The sequence below is a fragment of the Erpetoichthys calabaricus genome, chromosome 5 (assembly GCF_900747795.2).
Source record: "Erpetoichthys calabaricus chromosome 5, fErpCal1.3, whole genome shotgun sequence".
NCBI classification, from domain to species: domain Eukaryota; kingdom Metazoa; phylum Chordata; class Cladistia; order Polypteriformes; family Polypteridae; genus Erpetoichthys; species Erpetoichthys calabaricus.
The window spans coordinates 15665878-15686982 of record NC_041398.2 but is presented as its reverse complement, the minus strand read 5'-3'; the positions used below and the strand labels follow the sequence as shown (position 1 = coordinate 15686982).

General features: G+C 44.5%; 1 protein-coding gene across 1 annotated transcript in view; it reads left to right on the top strand.

Annotated features, from left to right (window-relative positions):
• The window catches only part of LOC114641590 (zinc finger protein 850-like), a 74109-nt gene that overhangs the window by 5063 nt on the left and 47941 nt on the right, over positions 1-21105 (top strand). Inside the window, exons 2-3 of the mRNA XM_028790625.2 lie at positions 9684-10231; positions 15919-17330. Of these exons, the coding sequence (XP_028646458.2) occupies positions 9817-10231; positions 15919-17330 (1827 nt within the window). The 5' untranslated portion in view covers positions 9684-9816. The remainder of the gene's footprint in view (positions 1-9683; positions 10232-15918; positions 17331-21105) is intronic.

Below are 21105 nucleotides of genomic sequence, written 5' to 3'. Positions count from 1 at the left end.
CTTTGTCGAGGCAGCGAGAGCTGAAAGGGTTCCTCCAAAGAGATGTGATGATGTGGTGCAGCCAAACATTTTCTGGGCAGAGTTTGTGATCCACTGCAGGGCTCAATGAGCTGCTGGCAAACCATGTTGACATGCAGCACGACAGCAGAGTCTCTGTGGAGCAGCGGTAAAAGGACGCCAGCGGGTTGTTTTGTTCTGAGGACCTCAGTTAGTAGAAGATTCTGGACTGTCGCTGTGGGGTTCCTGGACCAGGAGACATCTTCTGCATCGTGTGTGTTACCCAGAAACTTGAAGGCAAGAACTCTTTCCACACAATCTCCATCAATATATATCGGGTTGTGGTTTGTGTTGTGACTCTGGAAGTCTATTACAAGTTCTTTTGTTTTTGGTAGAGTTCAGGCCGAGGTTGTTCTCAGTGCACCATGCAGTCAGAGTTTGGACCTCATCCCTATTACAGTCCAATTACAGTCATTTTTATATATTTGGCTGACACCTTTATCCAATAGATAGATAGTTTATTAATCCCAAGGGGAAATTCCCATACTCCAGCAGCACCTTACTGATACAAAAAACAATATTAAATTAAAGAGTGATAACAATGCAGGTATAACAGACAATAACTTTGTATAATGTTAATGTTTACCCCCCCGGGTGGAATTGAAGAGTCGCATAGTGTGGTGGAGGAACGATCTCCTCAGTCTGTCAGTGGAGCAGGACGGTGACAGCAGTCTGTCGTTGAAGCTGCTCCTCTGTCTGGAGATGATCCTGTTCAGTGGATGCAGTGGATTCGCCATGATTGACAGGAGTCTGCTCAGCGCCCGTCGCTCCACCACAGATGTTAAACTGTCCAGCTCCATGCCTATAAAAGAGCCTGCACAACTGGTTCCATTTCTTTTGGTTTTCCAATTGGAGCTCAAGTAGGTGAAATGACTTGTTCAGAGTCACACGGTGGTGTCAATAGCAGGATCTGAACCCACAACCTCAGGGTTGGAAGTCCAAAGCCTTAACCACGACATCACACTGCCTGCCTGGTCCTGTCAGGTCATCCGTGAACTTACTGAGGGTGTTGGTGGAATGAGAGGGTACACAGTCATAGATACAGTGCCTCTGGAAAGTATTCACAGCGCATCACTTTTTCCACATTTTGTTATGTTACAGCCTTATTCCAAAATGGATTAAATTCATTTTTTTCCTCAGAATTCTACACACAACACCCCATAATGACAACGTGAAAAAAGTTTACTTGAGATTTTTGCAAATTTATTAAAAATAAAAAAATTGAGAAATCCCATGTACATAAGTATTCACAGCCTTTGCTCAATACTTTGTCGATGCACCTTTGGCAGCAATTACAGCCTCAAGTCTTGTTGAATATGATGCCACAAGCTTGGCACACCTATCCTTGGCCAGTTTCGCCCATTCCTCTTTGCAGCACCTCTCAAGCTCCATCAGGTTGGATGGGAAGCGTCGGTGCACAGCCATTTTAAGATCTCTCCAGAGATGTTCAATCAGATTCAAGTCTGGGCTCTGGCTGGGCCACTCAAGGACATTCACAGAGTTGTCCTGAAGCCACTCCTTTGATATCTTGGCTGTGTGCTTAGGGTCGTTGTCCTGCTGAAAGATGAACCGTCGCCCCAGTCTGAGGTCAAGAGCGCTCTGGAGCAGGTTTTCATCCAGGATGTCTCTGTACATTGCTGCAGTCATCTTTCCCTTTATCCTGACTAGTCTCCCAGTCCCTGCCGCTGAAAAACATCCCCACAGCATGATGCTGCCACCACCATGCTTCACTGTAGGGATGGTATTGGCCTGGTGATGAGCGGTGCCTGGTTTCCTCCAAATGTGACACCTGGTATTAACACCAAAGAGTTCAATCTTTGTCTCATCAGACCAGAGAATTTTCTTTCTCATGGTCTGAGAGTCCTTCAGGTGCCTTTTGGCAAACTCCAGGTGGGCTGCCATGTGCCTTTTACTAAGGAGTGGCTTCCGTCTGGCCACTCTACCATACAGGCCTGATTGGTGGATTGCTGCAGAGATGGTTGTCCTTCTGGAAGGTTCTCCTCTCTCCACAGAGGACCTCTGGAGCTCTGACAGAGTGACCATTGGGTTCTTGGTCACCTCCCTGACTAAGGCCCTTCTCCCCCGATCACTCAGTTTAGATGGCCGGCCAGCTCTAGGAAGAGTCCTGGTGGTTTCGAACTTCTTACACTTATGGATGATGGAGGCCACTGTGCTCATTGGGACCTTCAAAGCAGCAGAAATTTTTCTGTAACCTTCCCCAGATTTGTGCCTCGAGACAATCCTGTCTCGGAGGTCTACAGAAAATTCCTTTGACTTCATGCTTGGTTTGTGCTCTGACATGAACTGTCAACTGTGGGACCTTATATAGACAGGTGTGTGCCTTTCCAAATCATGTCCAGTCAACTGAATTTACCACAGGTGGACTCCAATGAAGCTGCAGAAACATCTCAAGGATGATCAGGGGAAACAGGAGGCACCTGAGCTCAATTTGGAGCTTCATGGCAAAGGCTGTGAATACTTATGGACATGGGCTTTCTCAATTGTTTTATTTTTTAATAAATTTGCAAAAACCTCAAGTAAACTTTTTTCACGTTGTCATTATGGGGTGTTGTGTGTAGAATTCTGAGGAAAAAATTAATTGAATCCATTTTGGAATAAGGCTGTAATATAACAAAATGGGGAAAAAGTGATGCGCTCTGAATACTTTCCGGATGCACTGTATAGCACGCTTATAAGAAGAGGGCTCAGCACACAGCCTTGCGGAGGCTCTGGTGTTGAGTATGGAGGAGAAGTAGAGGCCTAATCTAACCACCTGAGGGCAGTTAGTCGGCAAGTCTTTGATCCAGTGGCAGACAGATTGTGAATGTCCTAAACCAGCGAGTTTTGTGAACCCATCTTATTTGGGATGACTGTGTTAGGAGCTGAGCTGAAGTCTGCAAAGAGCATCCACATAAGATGGGAAACGTGCAGCAGGCAAGGCTGTGAAGATGGCAGGTGGACCAGTTTGTTCCGTACGCGTACTGGTGTGGATCCACAGTGATGTGTCGTCCGACCAGTTGTTTTGAAATGCTTTGTGATAACTGGAGTGAGGGCCGCCGGATCAGCTTTTGTCTTCCATTTTGTGCAATTAGTGGTGTTTCCGCCTGTTGATTCTCATTCATGCAGGGCTTTTATGTACACAGTAATCAAAACGGGAAAAATGGCTTATGTTTTAAATAAATTCCATGTCATGTTCATGTAACAAATCTAACTGAGCGATGAGGTTTGCACCAGGTGATGGTGCTGATGATGATGATAAGCGTAAGGCAAAGAGAAAAGCTCAAACGTGAAGGTGGCATTTGCCACTTGGTGTCACACGCTCACTTACTGAAGGTGAGCTCTTATCCAGGAATCAGAATTCCTCACTGTGAGTGTCTCACGAGGATTAGATACAGCAGGGGAGGCTCTCCAAACACCCTCCGTGTCCCTCAACAAAAAAGAGTGAAAGCAGGCAGGAGGTGATGAGGGCGCCTCGGAGATAATGACAGAGTCTGAGAAGCAGGCGTCACAAGGATGAGCTCGAGAGAGGAGAGGTTCAGACGCACACGCAGATACCGATGAAAGGCGCTGAAGGTACAAGAGTAGGGTGAGCGATTGCAAATATTTCCAAAATTGTTCTATTGCCTGTCTTCATAAGCTACTGTGGCTAATTTCTAATAAAGTACAACAGAACAGCCATGTGCAAACCCTCAGAAAACTGCCAAGAGTCTTGTTAATCTGGCGGCCATTGCAATGACCAAAATTTTGCAGTGTGTGAAAAGTTTGAGTAGACATCTCCTTTCTGATGATCTGGCTGGGTGACCCGAGACACTTTGAGGGAAGGCCAGTTGACTTAAACGAGTCTAGTGCAGTGAAAACTGTACTCTATTAGCTGAACATACTGTATCTCACCAAAGTGAGTACACCCCTCACATTTTTGTAAATATTATATTCTATCTTTTCATGGGACAACACTGAAGATCTGACCCTTTGTTCCAATGTCCATTAGTCCATGTACAGCTTGTTTAAATTTGCTGTCCCCTCAAAATAACTCCACACACAGCCATGAATGTCTAACAACAAAAACGATTGCACCCCTAAGTGAGAAATGTCCAAATTGTGCCCAATGTGTCCATATTTTGTGTGCCCACCATTATTTTCCAGCACTGCCTTAACTCTCTTGGCCATGGAGTTCACACAAGCGTCACAGGTTGCCACTGGAAACATCTTCCACTCCTCCATGACGACATCACGGAGCTGGTGGATGGTAGAGACCTTGTGCTCCTCCACCTTCCCCACAGATGCTCAGTAGGGTTTAGGTCTGGAGACATGCTTGGCCAGTCCAGCACCTTTACCCTCAGTTTCTTTAGCAAGACAGTGGTTGTCTTGAAGGAGTGTTTGGGGTCATTATCGTGTTTACGAAGGGAGGGGATCATGCTGTGCTTCAGTATTTCACAGGACATGTTGGCATCCATGGTGCCATTAATGAACTGTCACTACCCATTGCACTCATGCACACACGCTTGACACCATCTGAACCAAAGAAGTTGATCTTGGTCTCATCAGACCACAGCACATGTTCCAGTAATCCATGTCCTTAGTCTGCTTGTCTTTCTTGTCCATCATCTTTAGAAGAGGCTTCCTTCTTCACGACAGCCATGCAGACCAATGTGATGCCGTGTGTGGCGGGCGTATGGTCTGAGCACTGCCAGGCTGACCCCCCTCTGCAGCAATGCTGGCAGCACTCATACATCTGTTTTCAAAAGACCACCTCTGGATATGACGCTGAGCACGGGCACTCAACTTCTTTGGTCGAACATGGCGAGGCCTGCTCTGAGTGGAACCTGTCCTGTTAAACCTGTCACTGTGTGGTCTTGGCCACCGTGCTGCAGCTCAGTTTCAGGGTGTTGCCAATCTTCTTATCGCCTTGGCCATCTTTATGTGGAGCAACAATTCTTGTTTTCAGATCCTCAGAGAGATCTTTGCCATGAGGTGCCATGTTGAAATTCCAGTGACCAGTATGAGAGAGTGTGAGAGCGATAACAGCAAATGTAACACACCTGAGACCTGGTAACACCAACGAGTCACATGACACCGGGGAGGGAAAATGGCGAATTGGGCACAATTTGGAAATTTCTCACTTAGGGGTGCACTCACTTTTGTTGTTAGACATTAATGGCTGTGTGTTGAGTTATTCTGAGGGGACAGCAAATTCACACTGTGATACAAGCTGGACACGGACTACTGGACATTGGAGCAAAGTGTCACATCTTCAGTGTTGTCCCATGAAAAGACCGAATAAAATATTTACACAAATTTGAGGGGTGTACTCACCTTTGTGAGATACGGTACATCAAACAAAACGGCATACCATATATACTCACGTGTAAGTCGGGTCTTGAAACCCGAAAAATTGATCATAAAATCCGACTCCAACTTATACGCCCGTTCAAAAATGCGACACATTTTTTTTTTTTTTTTTTTTTACATCTTCTTGCCTCCTCTAATCTCACATCAGTTTCTCAGACACATCAAATTTTGTTGCAGCAGTGTAGTTACCAATTTCTTTTGCTACTTCAATGACTGTTTCATATTTTCTTCTGATTGAACGCTCCATCATAGATGAGGGATGCTCTTACGATATGTATGGTGTATGAGGTTGTGAGATACAAAAAACACAAAACAGTGCAGTCAGAATAGTTTAAGTATTACCGTGTGGTCACATAGGCACATTAGAGAGACACAGAGAGGGGTTAGGAGCACACGCTGATAGATCACATTGCCACACCCACATAGAATTAAAAGGCCGTGTGCTCTGTGGTTACTCTCTCAGGTGGGCGTTAGCATATCATAATCTCTTGGACCAATAGCTTGAGCTTTCTGCATTTGACTTCTACTTCTGGCATTATAAAGTACCGGAAATCTCCTATACTAATAAAAGGCAAAGCCCTCACTGACTCACTGACTGACTCACTCATCACTAATTCTCCAACTTCCCGTGTAGGTGGAAGGCTGAAATTTGGCAGGCTCATTCCTTACAGCTTACTTACAAAAGTTAGGCAGGTTTCATTTCGAAATTCAAAGCGTAACGGTCATAACTGGAACCTCTTTTTTGTCCATATACTGTAATGGACTGCAGCTCGCTGGCCGTTGGAGGTGGAGTTGCGTATCGCGTCATCACGCCTCCCACGTAATCACGTGAACTGACTGTGAATGCAGTACGTACAAAACAAGGAAGAGCCACAAAGAGCGCTGAAGAAAACATTCATTACACAGTTGAGAAGGCAGCGAAACAATAAGAAGCGAAGCACGGTGTAAACCATAAGTTTAAATTAAGTTTATAGAAACACTCCCACTGCCGTTTGCAATACCATATTCGTGAGATACAAGTTTAATGAGAAGACACGAGGTATAAATGAGACTTTGGATGACTTTGTAACGGAGTTAAAATTGCTGTAGCGAGAAACTTTGAAGTGCCGGGTCTTAGCTAACATTAAATAAACCTAACTTTAAACCTAAACCTAAACTTTAAATTAAGTTCATAGACCTACAAAAGGTTGTCATTGATTTGAGGCAAGATTGCTTTTCTCCTGTACAACTATATGTTGCATTCTCAAAAGTGTGCTTGCACAGCTTGGTCATATTACAACCGGAGTGCTGAACTGACAACGTGGTATACAAAGAGAACTATAACAATTGTTATATATATATATATGTATACACACACAGTGGAGCCTTGAGATACGATAACCTCTGTATACGAGAAATTCAAGATACGAGGAAAGTATGAGCGAAAAAGTCATATCTAAACACGAGCATTGGCTCGCGTAACGAGCCACAAGCCAGGCTGTGGGTATAGCTTGCGGCTTAGTGAGGGGGCGTGGTAGCAGTTGCGAGCCGCAGGGCGATCTGTGGTGTCTGCGTTTCTCACCTAAGTGCACAGGTGGGAAACTGCCCACATCCATGATTGTTCCTGTGGCTGATGGGCTGCAGCTACCATGTCCTCCCCGCATACATAGAGAAGCGCGAGACGGTTAAGGGGGAGAAGAAGTAAAAGAAAAGAGAGGAGAGAGAACGAAGGAGGCAGGAAACAGCAGCAGTAGGAAGTCGGTGCAGTAGAGCGAGCGAGTGCAGGCTCACGTGTAGCTGTACAGGCGAGCCAAACAGCTGAAGCAGGACGGTTTAGAGAAGGTCAGCTGCATTAAGAGTGTCTCGCCTGTTGCAGAGCCTGCATGGGAGAAGCAGGTGAGGCGCTGATGCTAACAGAGAAGAAGCACCGGGGATTGTCGTCTGTTTTTTAAAGACTGCATCCTTTTGACATTTTAACCTCGTGTTAAAGGATTGTTATTCTTGTGTATTTTAAACCTGCACTTCACAACTGTTTTAAGGATTATTTATTTAAAGATTTATTGAATGCTCTACTGCACTTTGGACACCTGTTTTGATTCTTTTAATAATCAGTTATATTATTTACCAGTGTTATTTATTAAAGGTAGACTACAGTATATATTATTTATCAGTGTTATTTGTTAGGAAAATTGATTTTTATGTTAATATTTTTGGGGTGCGGAACGGATTAACTGGATTTCCATTATTTTTCAATGGGGAAGTTTGTTCTAGATACAAAAAATTCGCTATACAAGCTCAGTGCTGGAACGAATTAAACTCGTATCTAGAGGTTCCACTGTATATATATAAGTGCGGGTATTTTGCTAGTTATATGATAAAATCAAGTCACGACTTATCTACGGGAGAACTTATCTGCAAGTATATATACGGTATTTGCAAACATGGCTTTGATAACTTTATAGACAATCAGTTGGTAAAAGAAGAAATGTGTAATGGGGGGGGGGATTCCAAGTAATGGCCTTCATGTTACAAATTGGGGATGGGGGCACAGGAGAAAAATTGCTTGAGAATGTTTGGACTAGATGGTCAAATTGGTCAGCTTGGGGGGCACGCACTGATATAGCATGTTGCCACACCCACTACATGACGAAACAGCTTGGGATCCTGGTTGAAACCCTAGGCAGACACATGGTCTAGTCCTACCCTCCAGAAATGACCCTCTATCTGCCGCAGCCAGGCATAACATGGGCATCTCCTTGACTTGGTCCAACCACTGGAGCCCTCAACAATGAGGATCCTGCAAGTGGGATCACCCTCGGGTAATCATGCCACATGGCCGTAGTGCCATAACTGATGCTCCCTCACAATGCAGGTAATGTGCCTCATTCGGGAGTCCGTGAGCGACACAAAGTCAAACCAGTGGGACCCAAGGACTCTCTGAAGAGACACACATGAAGAAGTTCAGTGTTCATCTCAGGTCACTGGATGTTTGCGTCCATGTCTTCCAAACAGGGAGCACCAGGACTCTAAAGACTTGGACCTTCGTCCTGTTGCAGATATCAGGAGCGCCACACACTCCTTTCCATGACCCCCGTATGTTCTCCCAATCCATCTACTGATTTCATAGGAAGAGTCACCAGAGTCACATGAATGTCACTGCTGAGGTCAGTAAGCCTCTCGATGAGGTCGACGCTCTCTCCGCAGACAGACACCCTGCTGATGGCCGTGCCCAAGAGGGTCATTAAAGTCCTGGATCTTGAGACAAGTTGTTATAAAAAGACTTCTGTGGTATTCATTTGTCCTTTGTGTCACGCTGTCCTGTTCTTCATCCTTTGAGTGTCTTTGAATTGTGTGGCCATTACAGAGCTTGCAAAGTGGAGTCCCTCATGTTTAGTTCATGTTTGAGCTCAACACTTTCTGTGGTTCAGTTTCATTTGGGATGTCGCTGTTCTTTGCGTTTTCCTTTTCCTCTCCTGTTACATTCTTTCTGCTCACTTTTGTGGGATTTTACCAAACAGGTTAGGGAGCACAGAACCAGGGGTACCTGACTAGCTTAATCCTGGTCTGCATGGAGAGGTTCTGATTGGGGGGTTGGATGTTGCCGGAAGGAAGTAGGTCAACGAGTACCTGGAGCACTTTCTGGTGCCTTAGAAAAGGATCCAGCAGCCATTACTCCGGGAGCCAGAGCTTTGGGGGGAGAAGAAGACAAAGCTTGCCAGAGGGAGTGGAGGAAAAGAGCGAGAAAGAAGCAAAGGAAAAAGGAAGAGAGAATTGTACCATGGCTGTGCTTAACTGTGCTGTGCAGGTGGGAAACAGGGAAAGCGTTTCCCATGAGGGAAAAAAAGACAAAAATAAAAGTGTGTGCTTGCCTTTTTGTCCCATGTCTGTGTGTGTTGGGGTAACTGGTGTGCCCCCTGGTGGTCTGCACAGTTAAAGTCAAATTCAGACTTTGGTTTTGTTTCTGTTATATATTTACTAGACTTGAGTGCTACCAGAATGAAATGATTAAAAATAAAAAAAGCCTATTTTTTAAAAATAATACTTTCCCCACTTTTCCCTGTGTCTTTGCTTTGTCTCAGTCAGTTGAACTTGGTCTTCCTGCTAAGTCCATTTTCACTCCTGTACTGAGGTGATCTTAGGATATCATGGAAGGTTCACAGGGTTTTAGGACCATCATAAAAATGTAGCTGGTGGTTTTCTCTGTGTGTGTTTAAAAACTGGAAGTTACCTTTGACATGATATGCTTGTGTTTTTTTACTGACTCTATGAAGTCATTTTGTCACTTTTATTTTTGACAGGTAACAAAGAGCCTCCTCCCCAGATTACCTGGCCAATGCAGTGAGGTGTCTAACGGCCTCTGGGTAGGCCATTAATTAGTGTATCTTGGAGAAGAAGAGCATTCACTTGGGGGAAGAGAAGAGTTTTACACAGATGATGGCCTCCGATAACGGCACGAATCAAAGAATGGCACCCATTAAACAAGAGGACAGCGATTGGGGCTCGCCAGATGATTTGTGTTCGAAGGGGGAAACTTGTGAAGGAAAGATTTCCGTTTTTAAGGACGAGGAGTGCAACGCGGAGACGGGTGAAATTAAAGCTGAGGATTCTGGAGATTTCTCAGGGAGTCTTGAACTGCAGCACCTCGAAATGGGAAGTGATGTCAAGCAAGAGTTTTCTGTAGGATCTCGATCCATTTTACAGCATTGGGCTACTAATACGGAACAACTGGCCACTACCCAGCAAAATTCAATGGAGCCGAAATCGGAGTTTTCTGAGTTGGAGAAGAAAGCCAATGAAGGATGCGGGAGAGAAGAAGAGCAGAAGCCACCTGGGAGTGTTGGAATAAGTAAGTAATGGAACCAAATATATACAAGAAAGTGAAACTGGTAGCACTTATTTATTCTGCAAGTGCTCATCTTGCTCTTTTAGTAAGTGAAAAAGCATGAATTGCAACTGCCGATAGCTGGCAAACTCAGAATAGCTGAAAGTGTCCACCAAGCGATTTTCACACATAGAGCTCTCATAGTAGGAATGAAACCGCAGTTGTTTCCTTTTTTTTTTAATTGAAATTAAAGAATCATATTTTCTTAAAAATGTGTATTCTGTCAACTGTACTATAGTTAGGGGACAGGTATAGAAATAAACAAAAAAAAGGCATAATCAGCTAAATCTGCTGGAGTCGTTTTGGTTAAAAGGCTTCTGCCCCTTTCCTAATCATGTGCCAAGTTTCATTCAGATTGAGTGATTTGTTTGTGGTGATCATGTCCTGAGACACACATCCTCACACAGACTGGTGTTTACTCTGAATATGGAGACCTAAAATTTGTAAATATGTCCATATTTTGCTCAGGTCACAGTACAGTCCTCACACTGATAATTATATATAACACTAGCTGAGTAAGCTCGAGCTGTAAAACGCTGGGCTACTAGAAATCATGGATTCTAGCACTTCAATCAATCAATCAGTTGCATCAGTTGTGTATTAGCAGCTAAGCGAGGTTCTCTCTCCTCGGAAGTTTCACTTTGGCGACAGTGTCACTTTCTTTGAGCTGCATGCTGTAGCGTCGCACTTCCAGGCCGGACAGACAGACAGACACACTTCCACGTGTAGACGTTTATATACAGTTAGGTCCATAAATATTTGGACAGAGACAACTTTTTTCTAATTTTGGTTCTGTACATCACCACAATGAATTGGAAATGAAACAACTCCGATGCAGTTGAAGTGCAGACTTTCAGCTTTAATTCAGTGGGGTGAAAAAAACGATTGCATAAAAATGTGAGGCAACTAAAGTATTTTTATAACACACTCCCTTCATTTCAGGAGCTCAAAAGTAATTGGACATTTGACTCTTTGGCTATTTCATGGGCAGGTGTGGTCAAGTCTGTCATTATGTCATTATCAATGAAGCAGATAAAAGGCCTGGAGTTGATTTGAGGTGTGGTGCTTGCATGTGGAAGATTTTGCTGTGAACAGACAACATGTGGTCAAAGGAGCTCTCCATGCAGGTGAAAGAAGCCATCCTTAAGCTGTGAAAACAGAAAAAAACCCATTCGAGAAATGGCTACAATATTATGAGTGGCAAAATCTACAGTTTGGTCCATCCTGAGAAAGAAAGCAAGCACTGGTGAACTCAGCAACGCAAAAAGACCTGGACGTCCATGGAAGACAACAGTGGTGGATGATCACAGAATCATTTCCATGGTGAAGAGAAACCCCTTCACAACAGCCAACCAAGTGAACAACACTCTCCAGGGGGTCGGCGTATCGATATCCAAGTCTACCATAAAGAGAAGACTGCATGAAAGTAAATACAGAGGGTGCACTGCAAGGTGCAAGCCACTCATAAGCCTCAAGAATAGAAAGGCTAGATTGGACTTTGCTAAAGAACATCTAAAAAAGCCAGCACAGTTCTGGAAAAACATTCCTTGGACAGATGAAACCAACATCAACCTCTACCAGAATGATGGCAAGAAAAAAGTATGGAGAAGGCGTGGAACAGCTCATTATCCAAAGCATACCACATCATCTGTAAAACACAGTGGAGACAGTGTGATGGCTTGTGTGTCCATGGCTGCCAGTGGCACTGGTACACTCGTGTTTATTGATGATGTGACACAGCACAGAAGCAGCCGAATGAATTCTGAGGTGTTCAGAGACATACTGTCTGCTCAAATCCAGCTAAACGCAGTCAAATTGATTCATGATACAGATGGACAATGACCCAAAACATACAGCCAAAGCAACCCAGGAGTTTATTAAAGCAAAGAAGTGGAACATTCTGGAATGGCCAAGTCAGTCAAATGATCTTAACCCAACTGAGCAGGCATTTCACTTGTTGAAGACTAAACTTCAGACAGAAAGGCCCACAAACAAACAGCAACTGAAAGGCCTGGCAGAGCATTAAAAAGGAGGAAACCCAACATCTGGTGATGTCCAGGAGTTCAAGACTTCAGGCTGTCATTGCCAGCAAAGGGTTTTCAACCAAGTATTAGAAATGAACATTTGATTTCCAGTTATTTCATTTGTCCAATTACTTTTGAGCCCCTGAAATGAAGGGATTGTGTTCAAAAAATGCTTTAGTTGCCTCACATTTTTATGCAATCGTTTTGTTCACCGCACTGAATTAAAGCTGAAAGTCTGCACTTCAACTGCATCGGAGTTGTTTCATTTAAAATTCATTGTGGTAATGTACAGAACAAAAAAGTTGTCTCTGTCCAAATATTTATGGACCTAACTGTAGAAGACTAACTGTGCTGTAAAAAGCCGGGTTTCTAGAAATCATGTATTCTGGCACTTCAATCAGTCAATTGCATTAGTTGTGCATTAGTGGCTAAGTGAGGTTCTCTTTAGTCATCGGTTTCATTTTGCTGATGTCCTCACCAATAACCCCCCCCTCCCAGCCCCCCTTGTCTGTCAGTGGCTAAGCGACTTTCTCTCTCCTCGGAGATTTCGTTTTAAGCGAGGTTCTCTTTACTTGCTGGTTTCGTTTTGCCAATGTGGTCCTCTCCATTGTCTATCAGCGGCTGAGTGACTTTCTCTGTCCTCGGAGGTTTCGTTTTACCGATGTGCTCACCTCGCTTGTGTATTAGCGGTTAATGGAGTTTCTCTCTCCTCGGAGGTTTCACTTTGGTGACAGAGTCGCTTTCTTTGAATTTCATGCTGTAGCCTCGCACTTCTGGACAGACACACACACACACACACACACACACACTTCCATGCATAGACGTTTATGCAACCCACTAAATCCAAACACAGGGTCACTGGGGTCTGCTGGAGCCAATCCCAGCCAACACAGGGCACAAGGCAGGAAACAAACCCTGGGTAGGGCGTGCACACACACACACACACACACACACACACACTAAGGCCAATTTCGAATCGCCAATCCACCTAACCTGCATGTCTTTGGACTGTGGGAGGAAACCCACGCATGGAGGACCCCTGGGAGAACCCGGGTCTCCTAACTGCGAGGCAGCACTGCTACCACTGCGCCACCGTGCCACCCTAGATGCTTATATATAAGATATATATGTAGAATATGTAATGAAAGTTCAATAGTTCAGTATACACCTTAAGAGTATGGAACATATCTAACGTCCCATAATTTTCTCAAGCACCATTAATTCAACTCAGGGACACACATGGAGGAGGACTGTAGTGGCACGAGGTTCCCCTGGAGATCCTCGCTTTGAAAGAAGTCTCTAAGAGTCGTAGGATAGGCAAACAGAGAGATTCGTTTTATTGCAATAAGAAACAAGGTTGACCCATCTCAAATGAGTTGAGCCCCGAACTGGCAGAAAGTTCCAGTTTATAGAATCGTTTCTCATCTTCCCGACCGCGCCTGTAAGCAGCTCATTTGTGCCTACCCTGACTCCCTAACTGCACCCGTTATTTTCAGTAGCCACCAATATCTGCTGTTTGTCTGCCCCCCTTACCTTTTGACCATCTCTGTGTTTTCCTCTCCTGGCCTCGAGCTGTCCTTCATCCATCATCTCCCTGTGGTATAGCGGGTCCACAGCTCCCGTTCTAAGGCCAGTTTTAAAATAAATAATTACCGCCCTCATGGCTTACTGAGGGGGCGTGGTGGTTGTGTGGCTGAAGCAGCTCCCGGGATGATTCGTGATGTGGGCGTTTCTCACCTAAGTGCATAGGTGAGAAACCGTCCGCATCCGTGATTGTTCTCGGGGCTGCTGATTTGCCACAACTGCCACGTCCTCTTAATAAATTGAAGCGTGAGTCGGCTAAAAAGGAAGACGGAGGTTGCTGGAGAGCTGGAAGCAGTGTGGCGAGAGAGCCGGAGTGAGCGAGCAAGCGCGTGCAGGCTCGCAGGTAGGCAGCTAGAAGGTGAGCCCCAAGAAGGAGCTGGAGTGATCAGTTGAAGGCCGTGAAGGCGGCGGGAGACGGGAGGCTTTGGTGGGTGAAGTCCTTGATGTGAGCGTCCTGGTCGTCAAGGAAACCAAGTCTCGGTCTGGGTTGAGTGCACGACCGAAGCCAGGGATCGGGAGGCCTCCAGACCAGTCGCGTGGAGAGAAGATCAGCTGCTGATGGATTTTAACCTCCACTTTTCACTTTTGTTTTATGGATTATTTATTTAATGAAGACTTTTTGATAAGCACTGCCCTTTGTTTAATTTGAATATTGTTTTTGATTGTTGTTTTAAATAAAAGCACTTGGCACTTTTGCACACCATCCCCTTGCTCCATCATTGTGCCTCACTGCGAGCTCATCGGTAACATTTCCGATGGTGCAGGGTTCAAGGGTTCCCGGACAGAAGATGGGAGCATGGAGTCGAACCCGCATCGTCACACTCCAGCCACCTGGCCCCTTGATTCATTAAATATCGGTGGTTTCTCCTGACCTTCATTCTAATGAAAAATATGGGCATGTGCCTTTTATTAATCAATTGCTTAAGCATATGTTTTGTTTGATTCTCATCTGAGCTCATCTATTTTATGCGTAATACATACTAAGGTATGATTCTTATCTTCCATAGGACCAGCAGCATCAGACTGCAGGCTTATAGTTGGGCAGCAGTCCAGTTGAGTCCATCTCAGGCCCCTTCATCCTCACTGATGCTCAGTTTAGAGAACTCAGTCCACCTGACCTGCACATTTTCTGAGAATGTAAAACAAGAACCTGTGTCTCCTGGGGATGACTTGTGCAGACATACAGAGAACATGTGAAGTCCATACGGACAGAGTTTGAACCCTGAGACAGCAGAGCCAGCCAAACTGACCTGACATATTCCAGTTGTTGTTGGTCAGCTGACCCCCCCATCACCCAACCCCTCCCGCGCCCCTGTATGGTTAGTTCACAAAGCACTGAGCTGGAGCCTTAAGTGTATGTGCTAACCACTGGGCCTTACTAATGTAAGACAATGTATAGCTATACTTATTTTTTACTTTGATAGGTTTTTAAAACATGTACAGTTTATGAAATCAACAAAAAGAATAGAAGACTATTACTGTAGATTGTCTGTTCACCCATCCCTTCTGAGGTAATGGTGGAAAAAGATGTAGCTCTAGCACGGAGTCCATCACTGAAGATGAGATGTCCACTGCAGGGTCCTGTAAAAGATCAGGAGGATCAACAAGAGGATGAAGCTTACAGAGTCCAGCAGACATATCAAATAGTGAGGGTGTAATAGTGACCAGAGGACATGGAGGAGCTTAAACTTGAGTTTAGCTGAATGCTCATGGCAGACACAGTTCATTAGATCCCATTCATCCATTGTCTTAATCTGGGGTCACAGGCAGACATAACCCTGAGAATGGATGCCAGTCCACTGTAAGGCAACTGGCGCACACACATCCACACTCAGTCATACCCGATGGTGATTAGCACAGCCGACACATCTGTGGGATATGAGAGGAAGATGGAAGAACTTGACAGAAAAGAGGTGAACAGGCAGGCAAAGTCCACAATGACAGGGGACAGAGCAGAAATGGAACTGGGGGGTGAGGCAGCAGCACTAAACCAGTAGGACAAATATAATATGTATAAAAAAAAATGAACTGTTTGTATTTCAGATTTCCAGGAGACCAGCAGCTTCTCCCCATCTTCATTTGGTCAGAAAACACATCATTGCAGCCTGCAACAGAAACAGGAGCAGGAGATGAAGAAATCATCAACAGGATCCGAGAATTTGATAGCAGCCTCTTTACCTTGCAGTTCTCTTCCTGCTGCCAAACTGACACAGACAGAAGCCATCAACAGTGACCAGCAAGCAGTACATAATGCGCACCAAGAAGCCCTGCATGCCAACGAGAAGAATGGAAAAACATTTACAAACAACTCTGACTGTAAAGATAAATTGATCCATACAGTTCAAAAGCTGCATGCCTGCTCTGAATGTGGTAAAGTGTTTTCACACAGAAACAGTCTACACAGGCATAAAAAAATTCACACTGGAGAAAAGCCCCACTGCTGCCCAGAGTGTGGCAAACGATTCCCCCGTAACAGTGCTCTTCAGCGGCACACACGCGTTCATACTGGAGAGAAGCCATTTGGCTGTGCCGAATGTGGCAAAAGATTTTCAGATAACAGCAGTCTTCAAAATCATATAAAAATTCACACTGGAGAAAAACCTTATTGCTGTCCTGAATGTGGTAAAGAATTCTCAGTTTTAAATACTTTTCATATCCACTTGAGAATTCACAGTGGAGAGAAGCCTTATTGTTGCAGTGAATGTGGCAAACGGTTCATACGAGGAAGCGGCCTACGGAGCCACATCAGAATTCACACTGGAGTGAAACCTCACTGCTGTTCAGAATGTGGCAAACGATTCTCTCATGGTAGCACACTTCTGAGGCATATACGCATTCACACTAGAGAAAAGCCACATGTCTGTTCTCAGTGCGGTAAAGGATTCACTGACAGTCGCAATCTTCAGAGGCACACACAAATTCACACTGGAGAAAAGCCGTATGTCTGTTCTGAATGTGGTAAAGGATTCCCTGACAGTCGCAATCTCCGGCAGCATGTACGAATTCACACTACAACAAAGCCATATAGCTGTTCTGAATGTGGTAAAGGATTCTCCGTTTTAAGTACTTTTCATATCCACTTGAGAATTCACAGTGGAGAGAAGCCTTATGGTTGCAATGAATGTGGCAAACGATTCATACGAGAAAGTGGCCTACAGAGTCACATCAGAATTCACACTGGAGAGAAACCTCACTGTTGTTCAGAGTGCGGCAAAAGATTCTCTCATGCTAGCACACTTCAGAGGCACACACGCATTCACACTGGAGAAAAGCCCTATGTGTGTTCTGAATGTGGTAAACGATTCAATGACATTGGCAATCTTCGGCAACACACTCGAATTCACACTACAGCAAAGCCATATTGCTGTTCTGTATGCAGTAAACGATTCACTAATACTAGTGCTCTTCAGAGCCACACACGGTTTCACACTAGAGAAAAAAAAAAACATATTGCTGTTTAGAATGTGGCAGATAATGTGCTAATCCTTGCAGTCTCCAAACGCACATGCAGGTTCATACTGTAGAAAGGCCATGTTCTTATTCTGAGTGTGACAATAATTCTTTGACTGTGGTGGTCTTAGGCAGCACACAAATTCATATTGGACAGAAGCGATATTTGCTGTCTTGAATCTGGTAAACGATTTTCACAAAGAAGCAGCCTTAACTACCACTCCAACATTGACACTAGAGAGAAGAATCAAACGCAGACATTGTGGTGGTGTGCACATATGACATTAATTCTTGTCCAGACTATAAACAAAACATAATCCTTTGTATAGAAACCAGTCTTGAAGAGATTCCCCATGACAGTCCTGAATATGACAATCAACACTCATAAACAAATGGCCATCGGAGCCACACAAGAATCTATGCTGATGATAATCTGTATTTCCATTCTAAATGTGTCAAGTGATTTTCTGACCGCAGTGGTTTCTGAAGCATACAAGAGATCACAGTGAAGAAAAGCTTCATTATAGAATGTGGTAAACGATTCCCACAAATTAGCACAGTCAGAATTGACAATATCATATAGTACAAGGGGAAAAAAAAAGATGATGCTTTATAATTTACTCTGGACAATCTTACATTTGTGTCCGTGTGCTTGGATAATACTAAGGGGGTCTGAAAAAGTATACTTCAGCCCAAAATGGCAACCTTTGTCCCAACAAACAGTCTGCTAACATGCATTGCATAGTAAGAATCACAATGCAGCTGTCAAATTATTTTGTTACTTTTAGATAAGAGATCTGGAGGAGTTGGCAACACTTGTGTGTCAGAGGACTATTGAGGATGAATTCAGGCCATCAAGTCCTGAACAGTGCAGCTGGGTTATGTATCAATACGATAATCCAAACTACACACTTAGAGAGGAAGAAAAACAAAGTTAGAATGTTGGAATAGCCAACCTAATCCCAAGTAAGATGATGTGACAAAACCCAAAGTGAGTATTTCATGATAGAAAACTCCCAAAATGCCCCTGTGTTGTCTCTTTTCTGTAAGGATGAGTGGGGCACTGCATGGTGAGACACTAAGTGATATGGGCAAGGAACACTGGGATGTGGGTGGAACTGGGAGAGCTGGGGGAACAGGTATTGAGTCCAGGGGGGCAATCACATTGTATGTTAAATATTGTACAGTTTTCTTCAATAAAAATGAAATAAGGATCCATTTTTTGGTTTATATTCTTATGTTTTGTTCATTTTATTGAATATCAGAATCAGAACATCTTTATTGTCGTAACAAATACAACGAAATTAGGTGCAGTCCCTGCGGTGTCCAAATATAAATAAATATAATTACAAAAGGATAGGAATGGATAAGAAGAAATGAGGTGGAACACAAACATTCAACATAAGACCTTAATTGCACATGAACACTGTTGCACAAGGTGGCATCTGTTGCACTGCTCCATTGGAGGTGAGGAGGTGGCATTCAGTGCCCTAATACCAACAGGGTAGAAACTGCTATTCAGTCTATTAGTCTTTGTTTTGATGCTCCTCTGTCTTTGAAACATGTTATGAGGAGGGTGTGAGGAGTCTTTCAAGATGTTTTCCACTTTCCTGAGGCAGTGAGAGCTGTGCAGTTCATCCAGAGATGGTAAAGAACAGCCGATGATCTCCTGGGCCATCTTTACGATCCGCTGAAGTGTTCTCCTCTGCGCTGTTGTGCAGCTGGAAAACCCCACGCCGAGGCAATCAGCACAGGATACTCCCGATAGAGCAGCGATTAGAAGGACACCAGCAGTTTTGGGGGGATGTTATTCTTCCTGAGGACAACCTGGAAATCAAGTCTCAGCTGAGCCTTCTTCGCCAGCTCTGCCCCAGGACAGGTCTTCCATGATGTGGACTCCCAGGAAGCGGAAGTCTATAATCCCCTCTCCACACACTCCCCTCCGATGTAGAGCGGTTTCATGTTCATTTTCTTTTTCCTGAAGTCCACAACGAGCTCCTTGGTCTTAATTGTGTTCAGGAGCAGGTTGTGGTCAGTGCACCACGCTGTCAGCCGCTCCACTTGGTCCCTGTAGGCAGACTCATCCTCCCCAGAGATGAGCCCCACCACAGTGGTGTTGTCTGCAAGTTTGACGATGGTGTTGCTGTGGTGGGTCAGGGGTGCAGTCATGTGTGTTCAGTGTGGAGAGCGGGGGGCTCAGCTCACACACCTGAGGAGAGCCGCTGCTGATGCTGATGGCCGAGGAGATGTGACTGCCCACCCTAACCCTTTGTGTGTGGTCTGTCAGGAAGACCACAAGAATCACCAATACTGATGCTCTGTGTAAGAAAGGACAGAGTCGGTTATACTTCCTTAGAAGGCTGGCGTCCAACATCTGCAATAAGATGCTGCAGATGTTCTATCAGACGGTTGTGGCGAGTGCCCTCTTTTACGTGGTGGTGTGCTGGGGAGGCAGCATTAAGAAGAAAGACGCCTCACGCCTGGACAAACTGGTGAGGAAGACAGGCTCTATTGTTGGCATGGAGCTGGACAGTTTGACATCCATGGCAGAATGACGGGCGCTGAGCAGACTCCTGTTAATTATGGAGAATCCACCGCATCCACTAAACAGGATCATCTCCAGACAGAGGAGCAGCTTCAGAGACAGACTGCTGTCACCGTCCTGCTCCACTGACAGACTGAGGAGATCGTTCCTCCCTCACACTATGCGACTCTTCAATTCCACCCGGGGGGGTAAACGTTAACATTATACAAAGTTATTGTCTGTTTTTACCTGCATTATTATCACTCTTTAATATTGTTTTTTGTATCAGTAAGGTGCTGCTGGAGTATTTGAATTTCCCCTTGGGATTAATAAAGTATCTATCTATCTATCTATCTATCTATCTATCTATCTATCTATCTATCTATCTATCTATCTATCTATCTATCTATCTATCTATCTATCTATCTATAATGTAGTGCCTTTCACCTATCTATCTATCTATCTATCTATCTATCTATCTATCTATCTATCTATCTATCTATCTATCTATCTATCTATCTATCTATCTATCTATCTATCTATCATATAGTGCCTTTCTCTTCTATCTATCTATCTATCTATCTATCTATCTATCTATCTATCTATCTATCTATCTATCTATCTATCTATCTATCTATCTATCTATCTATCTATCTATCTATCTAATCCATAGACAGGTGGAATACGGGAATCCCAGGGCTAGCAGCTTGCACACAAATCTGTGAGGGAGGATGGTGTTAAAAGCAGAGCTAAAATCAATAAAGAGGAGACATGCGTAGCTCCCCTGGTGCTCCAGATGGGACAGGGTAGCATGGAGAGCAGCAGCAACAGTGTCCTCAGTAGACCTGATAGCCCTGTAAGCAAAGTGGTGTGCATCAAAGGTGGGAGGAATGAAGGACATGATATGACTCCGGACCAGTCTCTCAAAACACTTCATCAACACCGGGGTGAGCGCAACTGCCCGATGGTCATTCAGGCAGGTTATGGGTGACTTTTTTGCTAAAGGGAGTAAGATGGAAGATTTCAGACAGGGAGAAACTGAGGCCTGGGACAGGTAAAGAACCCAACCAGCTCCTCAACACATGTCCTGGGACACCGTCGGGGCCTGCTGCCTTCCTAGGATTGACAGCCTGGAACGAGCGTCTCACCTGGTGTTCCTCCACCCTAAGGGAGGGGGTGATGTTGTTGTGAGCTGCTGCTGCCACTGCTGTGTGTGTAACAGCTGCTTGTGGTAGAGCCACCTCAAAGCGAGCAAA